This window comes from Pocillopora damicornis, chromosome 2, assembly GCF_964200805.1.
Source record: "Pocillopora damicornis chromosome 2, jaPocDami1.2, whole genome shotgun sequence".
NCBI classification, from domain to species: Eukaryota; Metazoa; Cnidaria; class Anthozoa; order Scleractinia; family Pocilloporidae; genus Pocillopora; species Pocillopora damicornis.
In genome coordinates this window covers 21,655,649-21,678,885 of record NC_142671.1, presented here as the reverse complement: position 1 = coordinate 21,678,885, position 23,237 = coordinate 21,655,649, and the positions used below count along the sequence as shown (strand labels likewise).

General features: G+C 37.7%; 1 protein-coding gene across 2 annotated transcripts in view; it reads left to right on the top strand.

Annotated features, from left to right (window-relative positions):
* The first annotated feature begins 407 nt into the window (after positions 1-407).
* Positions 408-23,237, top strand: part of LOC113683614 (myoferlin) — a 45,364-nt gene continuing 22,534 nt past the window's right edge. The window contains exons 1-32 of one of the 2 annotated variants that reach the window (XM_089197326.1): positions 408-534; positions 3,865-4,101; positions 4,461-4,548; positions 5,094-5,225; positions 5,458-5,520; positions 5,801-5,851; positions 6,328-6,358; positions 6,873-6,937; positions 7,470-7,520; positions 8,480-8,526; positions 8,825-8,907; positions 9,317-9,417; positions 10,271-10,339; positions 11,363-11,406; positions 11,964-12,040; positions 12,541-12,641; positions 13,151-13,264; positions 13,872-13,971; positions 14,549-14,751; positions 14,840-14,946; positions 15,317-15,401; positions 16,157-16,267; positions 16,915-17,067; positions 17,160-17,309; positions 17,920-18,000; positions 18,486-18,565; positions 19,724-19,838; positions 20,487-20,589; positions 21,012-21,139; positions 21,655-21,819; positions 22,447-22,495; positions 22,984-23,061. In XM_089197326.1, coding sequence (XP_089053452.1) covers positions 3,884-4,101; positions 4,461-4,548; positions 5,094-5,225; positions 5,458-5,520; positions 5,801-5,851; positions 6,328-6,358; positions 6,873-6,937; positions 7,470-7,520; positions 8,480-8,526; positions 8,825-8,907; positions 9,317-9,417; positions 10,271-10,339; positions 11,363-11,406; positions 11,964-12,040; positions 12,541-12,641; positions 13,151-13,264; positions 13,872-13,971; positions 14,549-14,751; positions 14,840-14,946; positions 15,317-15,401; positions 16,157-16,267; positions 16,915-17,067; positions 17,160-17,309; positions 17,920-18,000; positions 18,486-18,565; positions 19,724-19,838; positions 20,487-20,589; positions 21,012-21,139; positions 21,655-21,819; positions 22,447-22,495; positions 22,984-23,061 — 3,043 coding nt within the window. In that variant the 5' untranslated portion in view covers positions 408-534; positions 3,865-3,883. Of the gene's footprint in view, positions 535-1,387; positions 1,433-3,864; positions 4,102-4,460; positions 4,549-5,093; positions 5,226-5,457; positions 5,521-5,800; positions 5,852-6,327; positions 6,359-6,872; positions 6,938-7,469; positions 7,521-8,479; positions 8,527-8,824; positions 8,908-9,316; positions 9,418-10,270; positions 10,340-11,362; positions 11,407-11,963; positions 12,041-12,540; positions 12,642-13,150; positions 13,265-13,871; positions 13,972-14,548; positions 14,752-14,839; positions 14,947-15,316; positions 15,402-16,156; positions 16,268-16,914; positions 17,068-17,159; positions 17,310-17,919; positions 18,001-18,485; positions 18,566-19,723; positions 19,839-20,486; positions 20,590-21,011; positions 21,140-21,654; positions 21,820-22,446; positions 22,496-22,983; positions 23,062-23,237 lie in introns of those variants that run through there. The other variant, XM_089197327.1, reaches the window with a different exon arrangement.

Genomic DNA, 23,237 nt, shown 5'->3' with positions numbered 1-23,237 from the left:
TAACCAAGGAGTGATTTGTAGTAGTCGCCTTTTCGATCTCGACAAAATATAACAATAATACTCAAAAAATATTTAAATTTCATCGCACACAGTTACAATAACTTATGAATAATAATTGTTCCTTATATTCTTGTGATCGAATACACTGGTTGTGAAATTAAATCTGTGGTTATTCACAGCATCTCTTCAAACAACAGATTTAGACAATTGTTCTCTTTTCAAAATATATCAGTGATAAAGTAGTTTGCAGTTTAATATCTCATCGTCAGTGTAGGCTTTGTGGAGAGTTTCAAGTTCAAACAATAAATTCAAATTTTGTCTGCTTAGCGAACGTTCACATGGTAACAAGTCAAGCCGAAGAGCATCGTTAAAATGCCATTGTTGCTTCCATTTTATTTGTTTCCAAACCATTTTCATTTTTCCCTCGCGGCCACGAAGAGAGTTTATTGTTATCACAATTTGATATCCATGTCGGAGTTAATCATTCCCATAGGAAGAAAAATGCAAGTTTGAGGCAAAGAGAAGATTTTAAAGGTGAGATAGTTAAATCTTTTTTTGAGGAGGTAAATCTTCAATATACGTGGGGAAGCATTAAACCCAGTGTTGACGGAATATTTGCACGTTGAATTTCCAAACAAATAATCGTATCCACCTCTCGGAAACTTAGCACATGGTTTTGGAATTTATGATCTTGAGTGATTACCGCGTGTTTAAGTGTTCTCTTATTTCTTCTGATAAAATTTCACTTATCTTCATTAAAATGGACTAAGTGGAAAAACGTTGAGGTTGTAGTTTAATGTGCGTCGCGCTAATGTGTTGGTAATTACATATCTTTTGGAAGTTGACTACCGACAAAGAAAAGGCTGAACTGTTTCATGCATTTGCGGAATAGAACTGTTTTCTTGATTTTTCTGGTTCGAATTTCCTACGGGTTTCTCTATAATATTTTTGTCTCAAAGAGTCACTCAGCAGGTCATTGTGAGTTGAATCAAATGAACCTTTCAAAAGTATTTTTTTCCTTGTCCAGTTTACTTCACCTCTTATCATATTATGTGAAAAGAAAGACAAATTATTTCAAGAAAAAGAATCGAATGCTTTGGTAAGATGTTTCCGTGCAGTGCCCGGCTGTGGAAATTTTTTGTTGAAATAATGATTTAAGACAGTAATTAAAAAATATGCAAAGCAAGTTAGAAAAAAAATAATAAAAAAATAAACTCCAAGGGCTAACAAATTACAAAAAATACAATAAAGTATCACGTTTTACAGTCACGGTGAGATTCAACAAAAAAGTGTATGCCCAGAAATAAACAAATCGGCCACAACTGGCCCTTTTCGTTTCGTGTTGTCAGGGGATGGGGAAGCCCTAATTATTTTCCAATAACTTTTTTTTTAAATTCCAACAACGGACAAATTCAGAGGGTTAGTTGTCAAGGTAACGATACGTGACGTCTCAGGTCAGATGAATTATGTACGAAAATTCGGGCATTGTGCTTTTGTTTGGGTGTCACTCCTGAAAACGTGGCATTATTCCTACCAATTATGCTCACAATTTGTTATTAAAAAATATGCTCAATTTAATGATTCAAAATGATAGCTTTTGAGAGCCCCTCAAAACCTCCCCCCCACCCCCTCCCCTCCGTCATTCCTACAACAATCAGCTTAGTAAAACTAGCTGAGAATAAAAGACTTGCCGAGGTTCACAGCACAACATTTTGCTACAAATTCCAGTGCAAGCAGGAAAATCAGGCTCTCTGATGACAGTACTCAGCCTTGATAACTTTTCTCTTGTTGAAATGTGTTAAAAGACAAAAATGGCATCCAACAAGAATTTTCTGTATATGTGTTTGTAACTTATTTAAGTATTGGAAAATGAATGGAAATAATATATTACCATAAGCCATTCAGTAAAAATTATAATAAGCCAGTTGATCGTTTCTTATTCCTTTTGGCGGTCTTATCCTACAAGTAGAATTTCGGTCACCTTCTTCTTATTGTGATCGTAAATTTGACATGGAGTCAGATGTTTCTACGTAAACTACAATTTGCAGCTAAATCTTGGTATATTTCCACTATGTTGAGAAGAGATGTTTAATTACGAAGAAGAATGATTTTATCTTATAAAAATTGATCCCGTACAGGAATTTCCTGGAAGTAACCTTTCTCATATTTTTTTTGACCTCTTTGACTATTCTCGTTTTTTAGGTTAAGTCCATGTCGAATTCACGATCAAGAACATAGTTCTTAAATTTCAGTTTAACACGTTCGACACCTGTTTTTCTTAGAGGTGACTTAAGGTGTAAACATGTAGTACTTTTCATCCTCCGCACTAAAGTTATAATCACGGAACTTATATGAGGAGCACGTAGCTCTTTCGAGGCGGTACTTTGGGTATGCCCTTTCTTCTCCGAATTTCTGCATGTTTATTCTGTTGTTATGAAACAGTCTTCGAAGGCTATTTTCTCTTAAGACGTCTTTCTAAGTATGATTCTAATTCTGCTAGTAAGTTCATTATACTTCTCGTATTGTCAATCTTGTTTTTGTTTTGCCCGACCTTGACCGTAAGACTAAGAAATTTTAGATAGAAAATCATTTTGTAGAGTGTAAACATCTCGAAGGTACATACTTAGTACGCAGGAACTGTTTCTTGTAATTTAACGTGATTTGCTAGCTGAGTGAGAATTGATAACGTTGCATGAGGATTGAAAGCTTAGTAAGTGTCACTTTTATAAGCTGGTGACCTGCATTCTCACTCAGATCTGAGCTGTACCCAGCATAGTGACTTATATAGCAAAAGAGTGAATAAGGAAAGAGACAACCGAACGAATGTTAGAAATACTACTCTAACAAATGTAACATAGAGGAATTTTTTTAAGAATTTTAGTTATTAAAGCGTCATTATGCTCGAGCTTTCCTTAATTTTTTTCAACACACAACGGTATAATTTGCGGATCTCACCAGTATGCAGATGTGCATGTGGCTTGCGCTCCGAATACTCTTGTGAGACTTGCACCTTTTCATTAGTTTCACATTCATGTTAAATGTTCAAAAAACAATTCTAAAAATCTTAAAAAACCTTCATTTACATCATCCTCCTTTTAATAAAGGGTTGGGCGCCTTTATGGAAGAGTAACTCTAATAACTCTGATTTGCCTTAATTTTCGCATTCCACCCGTAAAACTTCGGATGAAATCGCGGATGAACGACACTTTCATCTTGATTGAGTCAATCAGTTTGCGAAACAACCTGGGAAGTTTCACAGAATACCTTTCGCCTAGCGCTTTCCTCGCCGTGAGAGCGATCATGGGGGGTGTACTGGAACACGGAAACATGGAAAAAAGGGGGTTGCTAAAAGATCAGTTAAACCGTGACTATGGAGATCATTGGTAGTTACAAAGCTTATACATGTAGCATTCTTTCCCACCAACAGCTGACAAAGAGAGGCGTTAATTGAAGACAACTAATTCTCATTTGAATCCTAGAATACTGGCAGAAGGAAAAACATAAATCAAAGTTTCTTGTTACAATGTAGTGTCTTGTTTGCCTAAACCTTAATCTTTTCTCTCCTCAGAGCTCAATCAATAGCTATTTTCCTTACTGTCTGCCCTCAAATTTCCCATAATGCTGCTTCTAAGAATTTGGTGTTAACTCAAACACTAATCCCCTTGTTGATATTTTTCTTTATTCTCATCACCTACCAGCATGATATTTAAGAGAAAATAGTTCTGAGTCACTACTGGAAGTAAAGGGGTTAATACCAACGATAAATAAATCTTGAGCCTGAGTCTCAAAACTGGATTTTAAAATATACTATATAATTGTGGTTAAATTCAATATCCATATAGCTTTTATATTGTTTCTTTTTAGGTTTGTTTGACGGGCCATCATGGATGATGATGGGGATGCTATATCCTCCCCTCCCCCACCTGCTCCAGCCCCAACTCCATCTTCCCCAGTAGAAACTCCGCAGCCAGTTGAGAGAGCTGTTACTCCAGAACCTCCACGTGAGACAGATGAGGGTCAATCGAAGGTTGAGCAGCCATCCAAATTGAAGGATGAGAGGCCAGAAGGCACAAAGACACCACCTGGTGGAAGTCAGGAAAGGTAAGCAAGAAGACATGTTTGGGTCAAAAAATTATGTATGTTGATAACAAGGAAAACGTTGTGCCCCCAGGGAGGGAGAGTGAGAGTGAGAAAGCAAACTCGAATGAGAACCTAGCACACAAAGCTAGCTAGCTGACAGTGTGGAAATGCAAACATGATACTCATTCAGCAATCCTTGTTACTAATTAACCTCATAATGGAGGCCTGCTTGCAAGCTACACTGATTGGGTTTGAAGATATCTTGGGTAAAGTATCCAAATCCTCCCTTAAGCATAACTTTCAAGGTGTGCTTTGATGTGGTTTAACTACAATACACATTTAATGGCTTTGTCTTGAAATTATTTATCCAAAAAAAAAAGGATGCATGAAAAACTACCTGGAACAGAGGATTTACTGGCAAAAAGTGAAGCAAGGAAGAAGCTACCAGACAAAAATCTTGATTTTCAGGTCTGTAAATTATAAGTTCAATGTTTGGAAAATAGCCATTAACCCTTTAACTCCCATGAGTGATCAAGACAGAATTTCTCCTTTTAAGATCAATACAGTATCAAGCAAGCAAGTGATTAGAATAAGGAAAAATATTAATAAGGGGATTACTAGTTCTCAAAACTACTAACAAGAACTGTATGGCAGACAGTAAGAAGAATTACCAGTGAGGTCTTGGGAGTTAAAGGGTTAATTAGCTATTAACTTGGGGATGGTCTAACATCCCATCCAAGGGGGGAGTGCATGCAGTAATACTCCTTGTTGCTTCATGTTATGGAAACTAGGATAAGCTTCCTTTGGATGGGCCACTGAGCTTTAGTACAGACTTTACCTTCCCTGTCAGTGGTTGTTGTACTTATTTTGGTTTTGGTTTTACAACGTTCAATCAAAGAGGGTTCAGCTATTTGTTTGGAACTTCACATGACTATCCATATGCCTTGCAGTTTTAAATAATAAAGGCCTGGTCCGTGTTTTATTTCATTAATGCTTACTTTTTCACTTTTCAGGTGAGGGTTAGAATTATCGAGGGTCGTCAGCTTGCAGGAGCTAATATCAGCCCTGTGGTCCGTGTGACAATGGACAATCAGTCACGGCAGACTAAAGTCATCAAATCAACCAACAAGCCATTTTATGACGAGGTTCGAAAATAAGAAATAGAATTGCTAGAAATATACTTTAGAATTCCTGAACCTTTGACACCCTAACATCATGTAGTGCGCATATTCACCATAGGGTTCTCCGTACATTTAGATATAACCGTTTTTTTTTTACTCAATCAGAAGACCTGATTTCTTGAAGAATTCTGCTTTATTTCCTTAAGGCACATTGAACTAAACTGACTATAATTGCCATGTTGCTAAATCTCAACAGGTGTTTTTCTTCAATTTCAATGTTACGCCACACAAACTGTTTGATGCTCAAGCCCTGTTTGAGGTATGATGTGAAAGAAGTTACGCAGATGGATAAAGAATGTACTCAATTTACCTGCAATACCACAGTGAGATTTTTCGTGGCCAATTTGAACAAGGAAAGAGACAAATGTTTTCAATAATAAAGAAATAATCAGCAAGTAAGGGCTGTTGAAAATGATTAAGAAATGATAAAATGCTGTACTATGTTCATATTTGATCAGGAAAATAGGTTACATTACTTAAATAATTCACTATTCTTACCTAGCTCAGGAGTGTGCTGAATATTAAATTTTGTTCTTCAGGTTTTTAATTCCAAGAAATTAAGAGCAAATGCAATGGTGGGGAGTTTTCAGGTGAGATTTGCTTAGTTAAATGCAAGTCATGTGACATATTCCTCCTATTAACATAGTTATATACAGAAAAAAAACATGGAAAATATCTACACTGATAGTTATTTGGAATGTTTATGTGTTGTACCATCATTTATTTATGCAAGAATTTTTTTTTCAGAACATAGTAGGAGGGAGCTAAAGGATTGTTAAAGTCATTCATACATAAGCACTTTTGTTCACTTCAATAAAGCTTGAGAAGAATGTTTATGTTATACAAATCACACATTTTATCTAGTTTAAATACTAGCGCCAAAGCTATTCGTAAATCTCATTATGTTCCAAATTATTGATGATGAAGCTGACATACATTCTGTTCTGGTAAAAAATTTAAGGGAATATTGATATACTTCACAATTATTTTTGTGTTTTATGATGTTTCATGATGTTTCATGATGTTTCATGATAAGTCAGATCTGACTATCTCATTTCTCTTGCAGTGTGATGTTGGATTCTTCTATGATGAACCTTGTAAGATCACAAAAATCTACCTCATTATGAAAATTGTTCTGTCTTTAAGTTGTGTTCAACATTTTTTAAATTTGAGGTTCATGTAACTTTAGTAGGAAGATTTTGTACCATATTCTTGTGCTGGGGTTATATTGTTACGTTACAAAAGTTCATAGGCCTTATTCTAGGTAGTTAGATTGTTATGCTCGCAACGTCCGAGCAAGAGGGGGTGTTAGAATACATGCCCGGATATTCCGAGCACCCACACTTAAGTTACTTAACACTTGATTTCCTTTGTGGTGAATGCCTGAAATGATTATCGTTCCGTTCTAATTACGCCTATCTGAAAACCTGTATATGATGTGATTCACTGTGAGAAATAAATCAGTTATTACTCCTAGCATTGGTTGATGTGCCATTTTGTGTAACTACTATGGCGACATCGAACTCTTGGAACCTAACATATATACCTCAAATATGTCTAGAGTAGTGATGTTTGGTTTAGATTCAACTTCAGTTGTTTCATTTTTTCCAGCTCATTCTGTACTAAGGAAGTGGATACTTTTATCTGACCCAGAGGATAAAATGGCAGGAGCAAAAGTAAGAAGCATTTCTTGTATATTGGATAACTTGTTCTGTATTTTGATCTATAGAGCAGCTGATACACTCACATACATGTTCACATTCACAGTGGCTAAGCTAGTTCTCATTTTCACATTTTCCTTTCTCAATGGTTTGATATCTCAGTTTGATTTTAATCTGATAATTCTGATTAAAATCAGGACGAGATGATAATTTTCAAACTAAGGAGAACAAATTGATCCACGCCGATACATAGTGGTTTTTAATTCAGTGCACGAGGGTGATGAAGAAAATTAACCATTTCCTCAAATAGTCTAGTGGGAGAATTTCAGAGGCACATATTTTAGTGCACTGGACTCTGGGTGCCTCATGAACATGGCATGCTCACAACACATGCATATAGTTAAATTCAACAACTTCCTTCAGTTCAGATCATACTTCTATTAATTTTCCTTTTACAACCCTTCTATTGTACTTCATTCTTTAAAGATAAATGGTAAGATACATATGCACATGTATCCCTAAACCTTTTTTAAACCACTCTTTGCAGGGCTACTTGAAAGTTACAGTTATGGTTCTTGGACCTGGTGATGAAGCCCCAGTAAGTGAGAAATACAATGGATTTCTTGATGTATGACTGTCATGTTAGCAAGATAGTCTAAGGTTGCGTGGTATCAATAAACGAGTGTGGCATCGATTCTCTCTTGTAGTCACTTGATATTTCCTTGCAAAAAAGTCATAAGAATTTGATGTTAGATCAAGATAACAACTTCTACATGTACCTGATAAGTTTGAGTATAATCTTGATACCTGTTTGTTTGCTAATGTATGGATATTTTAAGGGGAAATTTCATGTTAGTCGCTTCTTAGAATTAAAGGATTGGTAAAGAATGCGTTGTCCATGTTTCACTGTGATTGATGCTTTCATTTGCATAACAAAAGCATGGAACACCACTTGACTCTCCATAAACAAATACCTGTGGCCTAAAATGCTTTGAAACATGAAACTTTTTGCACTTTTTATTCATTTAAATATGTGTTACTTTCATCAGTTACATACATTGATAATGATTCAAATTGTGTTCTATAAATGTATAATATAAAATTGTGCAAGGTTTGTGAATAATTCAACTTGGCATGTACATGTACACGTATTAAATGTAGATTAATTACCAGTGTTGGAGATATCTCAGGGTGGTGCATTAATACAGTTTGGGTGCCACAGGGTAACTAACATATGTCTTTAATGAATGCTTGTATGGTTTGGGCACCCTGGGTTTCTGAGATCAGAGCTTTGATCATCCATCCAATCGTGTAACCCTTTATTTATTTTTTGATTCCCAAAGAGTGCCTGCAGGCTTCTAATTTCTTGTTACTGTCTAACTTTTGAATCAGATCCAGAGGTCATCAGAATAATAAAAGTAATAAACAATTACCAAATTAGAAAGCTCCTGATTGATTGTCAAACAAAATTTCTTAGTCAGTACCATAGAATATGAATACTAATGCCAGGATGCGAATGTTTGAGAGTGCTATTTTTTATGTGATATCTTTATGCAGGTAGTGACGATAACTGAGGATCAAGATGACCTTGATGATATTGAAGAGTGAGTGATATTAAGTTTGGTTTGTTTAATGTTTTTGTTTCTTTTCTTTGGATGTTGAGCTCACATTTGAAATTTGCAGCATTTGGTATGTGGGCTTGAAATGTTTGCTTATGTACAAAGAAAGCCTCTTTATTTATTGAATCTAAATTAGATTTTTTGTGTGTGTTAGCCATAATGATTGTGTTTCTGTTATCTTGTTGTCCAATTTAATTTAAGTTTCTATACATGTCACGATCATTTTATGTAGAGAGTGAAGTTTGATATTTATTTGCACTCTGACTGTGTTTTCTTTCTTTAGTAACTTGATCCAACCTCCAGGCATGATGCTTAGACCTGCAGTTTTCTCCTTGAGAGTGTATAGAGCTGAGGATATTCCGCAGAGTAATACTTTATTTTTATTAGCAATTTATTAGAAGTTGTAGGGGATCCGTGTGGTTTCTCCTAGTGCTGGGAGTAATGCAACCCTGAAAGGATAAAAATACATCTTTGTCTAAGTTCTCAGTATCTCATTTGGTAGAACATGGGAAATTCAGAATCGGACTTTTCTTTGAACTAACTTTGCGAATAATGTTTAGCATCCTTTTCTAGTTCTGAGCTTTTTACCTCTTGAAGTTCCTAAAATTCAATTTTCTTCTGTCTGAATCAAATCAGTGTACATTTTAAAAGCTCATTAGGCTGTGCAATGTTTATAACCGTCTGAGACATATGGACATGCATACCATAGAAAATAAATTTTCATGGACTTGTTATGTATTTATCTTTTCGTTCTGTTACATTTGTTTCTTTGCAGTGGACTCTGCTGTATGTGAGACAATTAAAAAATCCTTTGTTGGTGGGGAGATGAAAGAGTTGGTTGACCCTTACATGATGTTCTCATTTGCTGGCAAAGAAGTATGCCCTTTTTTTTTCACCTGTTTGATTAAATTTTCTAATTTTCCTTTGCTTTAAAACAATATGGTCTCAAAAACTTTACACCAACATGAACCAGAATGTATACACGTATATGTAGCTGCTGACATATACTCGTATATCTACAGAACAGTACTCTTGTTATCAGGAAACATAGAGATCAAATGGAAATTCTTGTTGCCATAACTGATTTCAAGAAATAACCTTTAAGAGTAGGCATATCTATGTGAACTGCAAGTTTTACAACAAATTTACTTCAAAATGCAATCATAGTTCTTCTGATGGACACAGATGCCTGGGAGTTGCCAGATCTAGTGAACAATGCCCGTGCAATAATCCCCTGAAGTTTACTGAACTAGGATCAATACATATGTGTTATTGATCAGGTGTTTAGTTAAAATGGCAAGACTTTTGCCAAGCTCCTTTTCTATGTTTTATGAACCAAGTTGAATGTTAAGTTTATAAAAATTAAAAAAAAAGAACGTAACTTTCGGCCATTTTGAAGGAATAGGCTTGGCTATAAGCAAAAGATTATCATGTAACAAAAATATTTTGCTTCTGTGAGAATTGAGAATGACTGGTTAATTTTTGTGCGGTGGGAAAGAAAGCCAATTTGGGGGGTACATGTTGGTTTTTTATTAAAAAAATTGGGAAATATCAATAAGCTTACAATCTCAGTTAATAAAATTAGAGAGCTGCACAAAGTTAAATTCTTTTTTCTTGCTTGGGATTAAAGCTGGCAATCCCACTTGGGTAGCAATTTAGAACAAAGGATAGGCTTCATCTTACCCACAGGATCTTTAAGGTCTCAATAATAAGATTTCTCCTTTTTTAGGCAAGAACGGATGTACACAAAAACTGTGATCACCCTGAATTCAAACAAGAGCTACATGTTCCATTTCAGGTACAAGTTATTTTTGCTTTGGTTGCTACATTAGAATTGAAATCTTGTTTGTGTCTTTAACACTTTCTCTCCCAGGAGCAACCAGAATAAAATCTCTCCTTACAATAAAGGGCCCAGTTGTTTTAAAGTTCAATCTTGCTAATGATATTTTCAAATTAGTGTTAACGCCAAGTGTGCTGTCCAAGCAGGTTGCCCTACTACTGAGCCACAGAGGAAATATTGGTGAGCTTGGCCAGGAACATGTCTATTCAGTGCTGTTTAGGATGTGGAAAAATTATGCGCTTCTGATTGGCTGAAAATGAGTGCATTCTCATGTAACATGAGTGCAAATTACAAATAGTGTGCACATGCTTTCAAAATTTTCATCTGTCTTGCCTTCCAGTCGTGTTTTACTCATGTATACTAGTAACAAGTAATAACAAGATTTCTCTTGCAATTTGGTGTAATATGCACTTGTAAATTTTTCAAAGATTACAAATTGCACCTATCCTACAGGCTTGTACAATTTTGTTGTCTTTGAAAAATTTACTCGTGTTTATTTACACCAGATTGCACTCAAAATAATGTTATTACCTTTACATATGTAGGGCATTTGTCATGTTTTAATTGAACCTGATAATGACCTTGCACACCAAGAGTTCTCTAAGGCTAATTAGTAGAAAATCAAACTGTGAAATCTGAAGTTCTAATCTTTGGGAGTAGGAATGGGATCAGGACTGAATCTTTTTTCCTACCCTTGTGACAAATAAATAATTTTTTCATTTGCTGACCAAACTTTTAAAAGATTTACAACATTCCTTGATTAATCTGGTGTCATGGAGTCAAAAAGTGACCATGCGTATAGTGTTGCCTTTTTTAATATACACTTTACATGATACTGGTGGACATTTACTTTGTGCGTTAAGATAAATTCAAGGATTATAGTTAGTTCAGGAGAAGTCATGTACAGTTACATGTACATATGTGCCAACAGTATATTTATGCCAGACAGATGAAATGAAGTACATAAAATTTTTTTTCCAGTTCCCTACAATGGCAGAAAAATTAAAGTTGCAGTTATGGGACTGGTATGTAATTTTTAAAATAATATTCATAGTTTAATTTATTTTATTATACTTCTTTTAGTTAATTTTGAAGTTGAACAAGTTAAGTCTAATAAAAATTTTGATTGGCACATGTCAACAATATAACAGATAATCAACAAATTTATGCCTAGGAAAGTATATTTTGTTGTATACATGCTATTGAAAAAACTTTTCTAAAGTTGCAAATATTTTTCCCGGTTAGAAATTTTTAGAATTCCTTGCTGATGGATGTGACCTCCTTTAGAGAGGGTATCTGGATGACTGTAGAATATATCATTTTGATGATCAGTGTTGAGCTAAAATTGTACACTGCCAAATATTGAAACACTTGTGACGCTAAATTTGAATTTTTAGGTAGATGGCATTATAAAGGATAAGCACTCTCCAGCTTAGTAGTAGAGTGTTGCGCTTCAAAATCTGCACCTCTGAGGTTCCAGTCCTCATGAAGCACTCAGATGTTTTTTCTTTTTCAGGTGCCCTCAACATAAGAACCATTTTTGAACACAATACTTATATTATGCAAAACTGTTGTTTTCTAGGGACAAATTAAGTGGCGATGACTGCATTGGAACGTATTACCTTCCCATGTCTGAAATATCTGGACAAGGAGAGGAAGGTTGGTACATGTATAAAAAAAAGACTTAATATACTGTTTATTAGTCCTGGAAGTGCAGTGTCCGAGACAAACTTCTTAGGAGGAACATAATCTTGAGGGAGGCCAAAATAAGTTCCAAAGTAGAGTTTGAAGGAGATCCATGGTGTATGCCGTATGCTCCCCAGCAAAAGCCAAGGTGGCCTAATCTATTCCCTGATCTGCGCAGACAAAACAGTCGGTGTTGAGAGGTCTGATAGGCAGCAGTAGACCACCGGTAACTAGCTGTTGTTGAAATATTGTGAAATTTGGTCATGAGCTGCACATGCTTTTTCAGTTTTTCTGCGGTTATTTAGCAATGAAGATGAGAACAACAACTTGCTTCAACAAGAGCAACAAGTGAAAGGATCTTTCTTGTTGTTTTAAATATTTGTTCTCTGGAAGTACATTTCTGTTTGTGTCTTCCTCATTCATCAACAGTCTTCTGCCATGATTTGACCAACTCTATTCTCTTGTACTCCTAGGTTACCTGCCAAGGTTTGGACCTTGCTTTATAAACTTTTACGGCTCCACAAGAGAATACTCAGATCTTCCTGATGAATTTGATGATTTGAATATTGGCGTTGTAAGTCTTTATGAATACAAACGTTTGATTGTTTACACCCTTACAGTCCATCAATTATTTTCGCTCGCTCGCTCGCTATTGATCTCAATCTATCACTTGACTGCATATGCCCTCAGATAATAATCTTAAATTTGTAAACCTTATGTCCAGTGCGATGAAAGTCTTCGTTTAAGGTTCAATTCAAGATGCGAGAGTCTTTAGCTGTTATTTCAGAAGAAGGGACATGTTTGTTTGTTCATTAAGTCGTTCCAGAGAAAACTGAAAAGTAAACAAACCAAGCATCAAGTGGGAAGCAATTCGTTACCATTTTGTCTTACGCTTTGCAAAAAGTTTTGATAGATGATAAACATCGTAGTGTTTATTTGGCGCGAAAATATACTCGTACATTAGGGACATCATGTGTTCATCAAAGCTCACAGTTTTCGTTGAGCTTTAATCGCGGAAAATTGTTAGATATACCGTTATTGTGATTGGCTGACGTGTTTACTTGAGTCTCAATCTACTTTCAGGGTCAGGGTGTAGCATACCGTGGCCGAGCTTTAGTTGAGCTGGAGACAAAGTTGGACACTCAACCTACCAAGATGGTCGAAGAAGTACTAAATGATGACATTATACGAGTTCAGGTATGCATAGCTCCTGCTTGAAAAAAAGAAACGATTTACTAGTTGGTATAACGTGATATGTTCGTAGACATCCCTTTCTTGCCATCAACGGACATTTCTCAAAATCAACGCGTCTGATGTTAGAGAAAGAGGTGTAACGTAAGCACCGAACAGTTTTGCACATTTGGATCGAGCAGTTTTCGAATGAGTGTTGAATGTAATCGGGCACTGCATTGTTTTTGCTTTACTTCACTCTGTGATTGGTCCAGAAAACTTGCATCATTCTCTCAGGCAATCACATGATAAACTAAAACCAATCACGACTTGGTCGCCCGCGTTTTCCCGCGCTTTAGGCAGTTTGGTCGGTTTGAGATCTCATTGGCTTTAAAGGTATTTTCCTTTTTTCTGATTGACCGTTGTGATTAATTTGGATTTGGTTTTACGACAGTCGATTGAAAAGCTCTGTAACATGCTGCACAGACTATGTGACTTAGACCCTAGTGTTACCAAACCCAATAGGGTGTTAGCTCAAGTCACATACCTTTGCCCGTCTTGAAAGTGGCCTGACTTCTGGGAAATATTTCTTAAAAACCAGAGCATGTTTAAGTTCAGTTATTTTCCCTTCCAGACTTATCTACGTCGGCGTAAATACAAGCTGTTTGCCTGCTTCCTGGAAGCCACACTGGTCGCTTGTACTGATGGACCTGTTACTTTTGAAATAAGCATAGGTATGAATGGTTACGTGATTAGCAAATGTTGACTTGTTATGTGTTCCATTACTGAACAGACCCACGACAACACGGCATTTATTTTTTTTTAAATGATAGGAAAACAAAATGCTGTTAACGGTGGCGTCGTCTATGGGACTGTCCTTTAATAGATCATTAACAAGAACCTATCAAAATGCCCGTAGGAGTCACCTTATCATATTAAAAAAAAAAATTGCTCACGGTTGTCGCAATGCGCAGTTCTTTGTAAAAGTACTGATTGGAAAATTCCCTTGACTCAATTTCGAGAAGTATTGCAAAGTGATAAACTACTTGTTCTTCGCTTGCTTCTGTTGCTACACTGTTGTTTGGTTTCTGTTTTGGTTTCTGATATGCAAATTTTAATTTTGTTACATGATGGTAGTCCATTGAAAGCATTCCTTAAAATAAAGTTGTTAAAAATTTTGGATTCCCTTCCCCTGCCCCCCCTTAAAAAGACAAGTGCATATCACATCTCTGCCTTCCCATGGCAGTTACTTCCTCATTCTCCTGTCCTCGAGATGGCCATTGTAGTTTCTGGTATGCGTTTTTTTCTCAGGTAACTATGGAAACCAGCTGGACTTGTCAGTGCCGCCCTCGTCGTCTTCTACGTCACCAACAAACGCCATATTTGATGGAAGCTACTATTATTTCCTGCCATGGAATGATATTAAACCGTGTTGTAATGTAGATAGTCACTGGGAAGATATCGCCTTCAGACTGGAGCCACGAAATATTCTGACACGGATATGTGAACAACTTGTGAGTTTTAACATTTCGCTAAACAGATGTGCCAAACGTTCTATTTATTTACGGAGGATTAATGTGTGTATTGTGATTTTCCAATTAGGAGTCAGACTTGGAAAAAGTTCAGCTCGCTGTTTCTGAGAAAGCAACTCTAACAACCGTTGCTGTTCTTACAATTAAAATGCTGGATACATTGATAGAGAGCTGCAGGTAAGAAAGCTGGGAGGGTCATCACACAATCCGTCTTAGGAACGTTGATCATGTTGAGGCGGTTTTGTATCTATCAGCAAGTCTTGTGATTTTTAATCCCTGTTTTGAACTCCTGTGATCCGATTCTTAATTCTCCCATCTAACTACCCTGCATTTCTTTGAGAGGCAAAAAGAAGAATCTGTACCCGCTAGTTACTAAGTTTGTTTCCTTATGATCTCTTGTTTGTTGGATAATGTGTTGATTTTGCACGAGAAGTTATAGGTTGATCAAGTGAGGAGAAGTGAACAGAACACATTCAAAAGATGAGATATCTTAGATCAACACTCAAATAAATACGGCTTTATTAAAGTGATCTCCTATGATTCGCAGAAAACCGCTTCCGCAGTTGGCAGCCAAAACACCCGGAATCAACGATCTTGATCTGAAGAGAAGAGACACACGAGAAAGTGAATTGGTCAGTGTGAGAGTGTCAAATCTACATCGATGCTAATTATGTATCTTTGATTCAGAGCCACTTTAAATTGATTGTCGAAAGTAATCCGAGATGTTATTGGTTTTGCTTTTCTTTGCTCTGTGATTGTTCCAAAAAAACTCGCGCCACTCTCTCATCAAATCCGATGCACAACTAAAATCAATCACGACTTGGTCACCTGCGTTTCCCCGCTCTTTGGTTGGTTTCTACTTTGAGTTCACATTGGTTCCTAATAATATTTTCTTTTTTTCTTATTAGTAGATTTGACAACTTTGGTTTTGGTTTTAGCGGTACTTAATCGAAAAGCGTTCTAAGATGTGAGATTTTTGTAAAGCCATTCCTTTTGGTTGCGTTGATTGTTTCATTTACTCTCCCGCATATGTCTCCTTGACACTCTGTCGGTGTCGCAATTGAGAAAACTAAACTGAACGTCGCGATATTTTGAATCGCTCCTCTGCGAAGTAGAAAATTTACTTAAATTACAGGAAAACTGTGAAATAATATTTTGCTTAAGGGGTACGTTCCCTCGCTCCTCGAGTGAGGGGGGGGGGGGGTGGGGATGGCACGGCTACACGTGAGCCACCCCTGAGGAGGTGATCCCAAACGAGAAAGGGATAAGGGTGGTTAGTGGTAGCGAAGATAACACAGTAAATGTGGTAAATGACGATTTGGAAAGTGAAAAGCAAATTCTTTACTTTAAATTTACAAATTATTGTTTCTACGTTTCTTTTAATCAGAAATGTATCATCGAAGAAGCCTCAAAACTTCGTACAAGTGCGACTGACGTAGATGAAACGATTGGAGTCGTGGAGGATTTTTTAAAGAAGCTTCATTTCCTTGCAGTAGAGGTACGAAACATGCTTGAACACAATACAGTAAATTCCTTTTATTCCCAACTCTACAAAGAGCAACTTTCAATTGACTGTGGAAAATAATTTCGAGTTGTATTGCCTTTTCGCTGCTTTGGCTGTTTTCTCTTTGATTGGACTACAAAACTCGCACCTCCCTCACGGCTAATCAGATGTAAAACTAAAACGAATGAGGACTTGGTCTCTCGGTGTAAATTTGGGTTTGGTTTTCCCAGCTAACTCCATCGCAATGCTCCATGGGAATGCTTTTTATCATACCCACTTCCTTTACCTCGAAGTAGAGGTCGCATCCTTGATTGGGTGGGTCTTGAGGTTCGGGACTCGGTCAGCGAGGTAACTTCAACGAGTTTTAAGCTATTGCAACCTCCTTAATCTCAAATTGAACATCTTTTAGAGGGCAAAGTAGGACGTTAGGGCAATTGTTGGAATAATGATATACACGAAGCGTTTAGGACCTCTTACCGCCGTCTGTTCACCCTGCGCGCACGCTCGTGTTTGGGTTTCGCTTAACGGCGCCTTTTCCGGCCACAGTCGCCTATTACACCATCGGCAGCCGCCTATGAAAACTTTTCTATTTTAAACCTCTACAGACATGTTTTTTTAGTCGTGTTTGAATGTCTCTAAAGCCGCAGAATAGTATGCCAGATGTGGTGATTTGGATGATGAGTGGAGAGAAGAGAATAGCTTATCATCGTATTCCTGCCTATGATCTTCTGTACTCAACACATGCAGGGGCTCGTGGAAAATACTGCGGAAAGACACTGGATTTATTTATGCAGGTAATTTTTCGAACAAAAGTTGCCTTGCGAGCGGTTTTTAATGTTCAGATATCATCGAAGGAAAGAAATGAATCCTCTCTCTAACCTCACAGTACCCCGGAAAGAAACAGTTTAACCTAGAGGACTACCCAGAAGTTCCCGCTCAAGTCCGCGTCATGCTGTGGCTTGGACTTGAGAAAGACCAAGAGGCCTGGACTAACCGCCAAGAGACTGAGGGCGACTTTTGCGTATTCGCGGAAACGGTAAAATTAAGTTAAAAGTGATTTTTCAATGATTAGCTTGTAAAGATAAACTGGGTGTAACTTTCATTATAATGACGAACCAATGCACATCGGAAGTGACTGCAAATTTGAAAGAGTACTTCATTTCAAGGGAATTCTCCTCGATGAAAAACGAAATCTATTTTTTACTAAGTTATTGGTTTAAAAATCTTTTGTTTCCTTCTCAGCCAAACAGATTAAGGACTAAAGGCAATTGTGACTTATTAACTCGCGTTTATACGCTTGAGTTCTTATCAGAATGGTTTTAAATCAGTCATACCACTTCTAACTCTGGTCTCATTGAGTCATTCCTTTCCTCTCATTATGAGAACTTAGAGTTTGGTTTACGGCGCTCAAACAAATTGCGATCTGACATCCAACCCGATTTCATAGGCAGATCGCTAGGCAGTCTTTACACAAGGTAGGAATAAAAGAATTCAATCTATGTAAAGAATGCCAGGCGAAAAGCGTAATCCTTTTGCAAACGGCGTAATCCTTTTGCAAATAGCGTATTTCCTCACGAGAAATCAACTAGTGGCCAGAGAATCTGCGTTCAAATGAAAAGCTACGTACGTTGCGCTTTTGTCCTCAGTACGAGAACCAAATGAGTGTGCTTGGTAACTGGACTGCTAAAGGACTCCCTCGGCCTGCCTGGTCAAATGCTGGTGGAACGGTAAGTTAACTTATTCTCGAGAAAGTGACAGAGTTGTTATTCTAGGGAATTGTTTGAGTCCTCAGCTTCCACTGATTTGTTGCTGCGTATCATGAAAATTACAACCTCTACACCCCCCCCCCCCATAGCAATGGATTTTGAATAGTTAAAACTGCTTTTTCGAGCTCTGAGAGAACTTAGCAGAGTAAAAACCTCGTTGGATTTCTAAAGGTCTTAGCTTGAGAATGCCACGTATGTACAGTGCATACTTACACATACTAAAATGCCTCCATGAATTTGCTAAAGGCATTGGATTGCGCAACTATAGGTCCAGCCTAGAATAGTTCTGACCAAGGCTTAAATGTTTTTCTTTTTTCGTGGGAAGTACAATTTATTCCATGTGTGTTGGCCTTCACTCAGGAGTATATTTAGGTAACTCCTCTTCTCAGGATAAAGCGAAGTACGAATTTTAGGTTAATGACAATAATTGTTGAATTATTATGCAGCTGAAGCTGTTAAAGGACTCGTTTATTCCTCCTGATGGCTGGAGTTTTGATGGAAAGTGGTTTGTTAATCCAGAGCTAAGGTGGGTCACTAGAGTTATAAATAACTTATTCTACCGTGTAACATAATAAGCTATGCTAGATTGTAGTTTGATTGGTTCTTACTAATGACACGAGCGTAGCCAGCCTATAGCCCCGCAGCGCTGGGCTTACAATTTTTTTCCTCCAAAGGTTGAAACAAAAATTGAACTTTCTTTACGACATACTTTCGAGTTATAAGATATCAAAGAAGCTGCAAGAGTAAATCTCGTCACGTGAAAGCACTAGATTAGCACACTTCCAGATCTCTAAAAATGCCTACAACAAATCAAAAAGGTGGATACGCCCATGTATGATCTAATGGAAGACAGACTACATTTTGACGTCACCCGTGATCTATTGCTGAAAGGATGCATGGCAACGTGGAATCTGAAAACAAATCGTGGCACTCGAGGCATAACAGAGTGAATCACTAATATTCTTACCAAATTCTGATTTCCCTGTAACCAATGAACAGACGAATGGCAATTTGAAATTCTCCTTACAATATCACCACTGAATCATACATCAATGTCATGAGAATAAAGGAAATGATCCCCAACTAAAGAAACTCTTGATTGTTAGAGAAATTCTCTTCGTCAGCACCATGGTAAATGTACAGAGAACAGTATAGAGAATATGAATACTGATGTTAGGTTGTAAAGGGTTAAATGTGTGTCAGCCAATCATCTAATATTCAATAGGTACACGGCGAGAGGGAATCTATTGGTTACGTAGAAGTAGACAGTAATTTAGTTATTTTCAGTGTTAGTGGGTAGCATGGAACTTGCAGTGGTTATAGCACCTTTGCGTTAGCTAGGACTCTATGTTTTTCCTCTTTGTGCAAAACTAACTCGTGGATCTCTAGCGGGATAGCCTGTCTCAGGCTCTCTGTTGGAGGAAATGAGCTCCAAAACGGCTGTGGTCACTCGTGTTCCTAAAAACCACGAGCACTCTTTGTCACTCGCCTACTCCTTTTCCATTTACACTGATTTTGGGCCTGGAACATGCTATAGCTGAGGTCATAATAATGCACTGGAAATTTCTGAAGTACTGCTCACCAGTTTGGTCTATCAGTTAAGCAACCTCCAGAAAGTAGAAGGATTTGCTGTTTATCAAATACCATTTTTCTTATAAATTTGAACTGTGAAATGATCTTTTAGCTTAGCGTATGAAAAGGACTCAGGCTGTAAAAGTTTTATGGAGGACGTATTTGAAAACGAAGAACGTTTTCCTGGGGGGCACTGGTCGCCAGCGTCAGTAAATTGGACAGACATTGTGAGTACCTCGTAGCAATACCAATACTAAGCTTTACGCGCTATATGCCAACCGATAGAGTGTCATGTTGTCCACTGAGCATGGAAACAATGGAGCTTTTACGCGTGTTTACTGGTATTACTTAATACGGATTCTTATAGAATGTGCGATCATGTAGTATTGTCCTTTAGCTCGCGTGTGTCTCGGTGTAACTTTTTTACATGCAAAGAGCGTAGATTACGTAAATGGAGAACCTCGGTGAACATTCCCCACATTCAGTTTTGGAAGCAAGGTGTTTGTTGTCTTTAAAGTAAAGTAAAAGTATAGTAGGGTAGGTGCCGTTAAGGGAACAGCAAGGAAATCACCACGGCAACTGAGCTAGGCGACTGTCAGCACTACACCAACCAACTGGTGTGTGGAATGAGCACTTACCCTCAAAATGGAAGGGAAGGAGGGAAACGAAGCGAGAAAAACGCCAAAACAAATTGAGCGGAAAAACAGCGCTATTCCCTGAAAAGCCTCACTTAAGCCCCCTACAACAAACTGATGGAGCCGCGGCGATGAATCGGTTTCAACCTTGCCTAAATTACACCTCGCGTAGTTAAAACAGTTAAACTTTCGGACACAATTCATAGTTAACGGAAATGCACGTGATTTATTCCATTTTAGCACGGAAATGCTGCCACTGTTAAGGACTCAATAGTTGCCCCTGAAGGCTGGGAGTGGACTTCAGAATGGAACGTGGACACCAACAGGGCGGTGGATGAGGACGGTAACAAGATAATTGATAAACAAAAATGTGATTTGTTTTGTCACTTTCGTGGGAAGGCCAAGCTTTCTGATTTTGCACGCCGTGGTCCTATTACCATCGAGTTCTCTGTGGCTCATTGGTAAAGCATCAGAGCGAGGGTTTGGGGTTCAATTCAAAATGTTTTCTCTGTCTCAAAGTGAAAGGCAAGAAAATAAAAGAAGTGATCACCAACAAGAGAATCTTTGTCGCAGCGCCTTAGGAGATGTTTAGATTACAGCGAGAAGAGTATGCCTACTCATGTTAGGGTGTTAGGGGTCAATCGGTCTTAGTAAACTCTTGTCTCACCTAAGTGAAGTCGAAACTTTTAAAAAGAATGTCTTGGAAAGCTGACAGCTGTGCTGCTATGAACGTCATGATAAGACTGTTTTGTTGTTTGCTTTCAGGCTGGGAGTACACTGTAGAAATAAGTATAGGAAGTTATGTGGCAGTGGAGAAAACGTATCATATGTCGAGGAGAAGGAGATGGGTTCGCAGCAGAAGCTTGATGAAATCTACCCACAAAGAGGAAAAGGTACAAAAGTATTTGTAAAAAACACTTGGAGGATTATTTCTGGGAAATAATATAATGATTCACTCTAGCGTTTAGAGGCGCCTTTTGCCTCTCACCCAGGGTGAGGAAGAGCCTACGGGAGGTTAGTTTGGGTGATAATTTATCTCTTCGCATCATTTCAAATTAAGCCAGCCCTTTGCTACAGACTTTGAAAGAGTAAGATTTCATCACTGCAGATTAAAAAAAAAATAAGAAAATAAAACTGAAAGTTCTGAAATATTAAAAGAAGACACCCTTTCGCAAGGTTAATTTAAGAGAGTGCTTTAAGGCAAGGAGCCACATGGTCTTGTAAGATCGGTTAAAAAATTTGGGAAGAGCCTGCATTTGGGTGTTTATTGAAAAGTGGGTGATTATTGTTTAAAAAGCCATGATGTGTGAGGGTGCGCCCGGTGTAGATACCATGCTTCTGAAACAGGAGAAATTCTGTTTTGTTATCAATGTCCATATAATAAAAGTGCATTATCTGCGTTTTGTAGGGCCAGGAAAAGGTAGACACAGAGGGGTGGGAATATGCTGCAGTGTTTTCATCAAAGTTTCACAGCAAATGCCGCACTCGAGATTTGGTTCGGCGTCGAAGATGGCATCGAAAAATGGTTCAAACAGATCCGACAGCGCCAGCTGTGTTTCAAATTTCTGACGAGGTTTGTAAATCGGAGAGCGCTTTCACGGTTTAGAAAGCACAGAGTCTATGTTGTTGTTAGCATGAATGCCGGATCGAGAGGTCCAAGGTCGAACTCTGGCGGGTCCTTTGTGTTGTAGTGCTCTGGAGTAGGAATGGATACTAACAAACTGTTGGCGAAAATCTGACAAAATGCTGGCGAAGAGGGGTAGGGGTAGGGGTAGGGTTAACTTTCGGTGTATTAGCGTTTTATCAAGGGATGGTAGGAATACGCTTACTCACTCAATGCTACAGAGAACGGGGTATGCGTTGGCGATATGATCTAGTGAGAAAGTGTGGTCAATTGTCCTTACCATGGTCCAGTCGTGGGCGAAGTTCTGCAGTTGTTCTTTACAAAAAATGTTCTATCTGCAAAAGCCCTTACGGAAGTTAAACAAAAAAAAAGACACGAACTCTGTCTTACGGAAAAAAAAGAAGCAAAGATTCTCTTTTTCTTTAAAACTGGACCTGAGAATAAATTTAAAGTGATCAGAGGTAACTAAAAACTGTCCAATCTCGGACAAATAATTTTTCTCGTGCTAATCATAGCTTCTGACTGGACCAGACAGTTATGGAGTTACTCTAACAAAATAGTAAATCTGTTTAACAGGGTAGAAAGGGAATAATGATGGTGCCCCGGATGTTCATCACATTTGAAAGTACGTAAGATAGCTTAAGGAACACTTATTTAACTTTAAAACTAAAATGAATTTTAGGAAAAATAAAATTGTTCTTTACACGTAACCGTCCTTCATAAAACACGAAATAACCAGCTGGTAGAAAAGCAAACCTTTAGCAATTCGTGTCCTTGTTAATCATCAAGAAGGATGCATTTGCCTTGCAACGTTGAGTTTTAAGCTATAAAATACACGACAGTTTGTATTTTACTTCAGCTACTTGACATGTTAGTTTTTAATCGATATTGATAGAATGACCATTACTAAATTTAACCTTTATAGTTATCGGGAATTTGTAAAATTTCAATGGAACATTTTAGCCACAAAAATTAATAATTTGGTCTCGTTCCAAGGACTTTCATAATAATACAGTTTGTAATTGCTCCCCCGCCTTACAAAACGGTTTATCTCCCATAACTTTGCCTTTTCAGTGACATAGACTCAAGTATACGTTCATGGTTATCTTACAGAACCTCACAAGTATCAGCTGAGAGTGTACCTATTTCAAGGGCGGGACCTCCTGCCTGCAGACCCTGATGGACTGTCTGGTGAGTGTAATGTGGCAAGGATGATTCAGTGGCAAAATGCCTGGATGTTGATTATATCTCTTTCTTCATTAGGTCGTTAGCTTAAGTCGTTTTGATATGATACATTGCTTGCTGAACCACAAGAAATAAAATGTGACCAGCTCTGGAAAACACAAGATAATATTGCGAATGTTAGA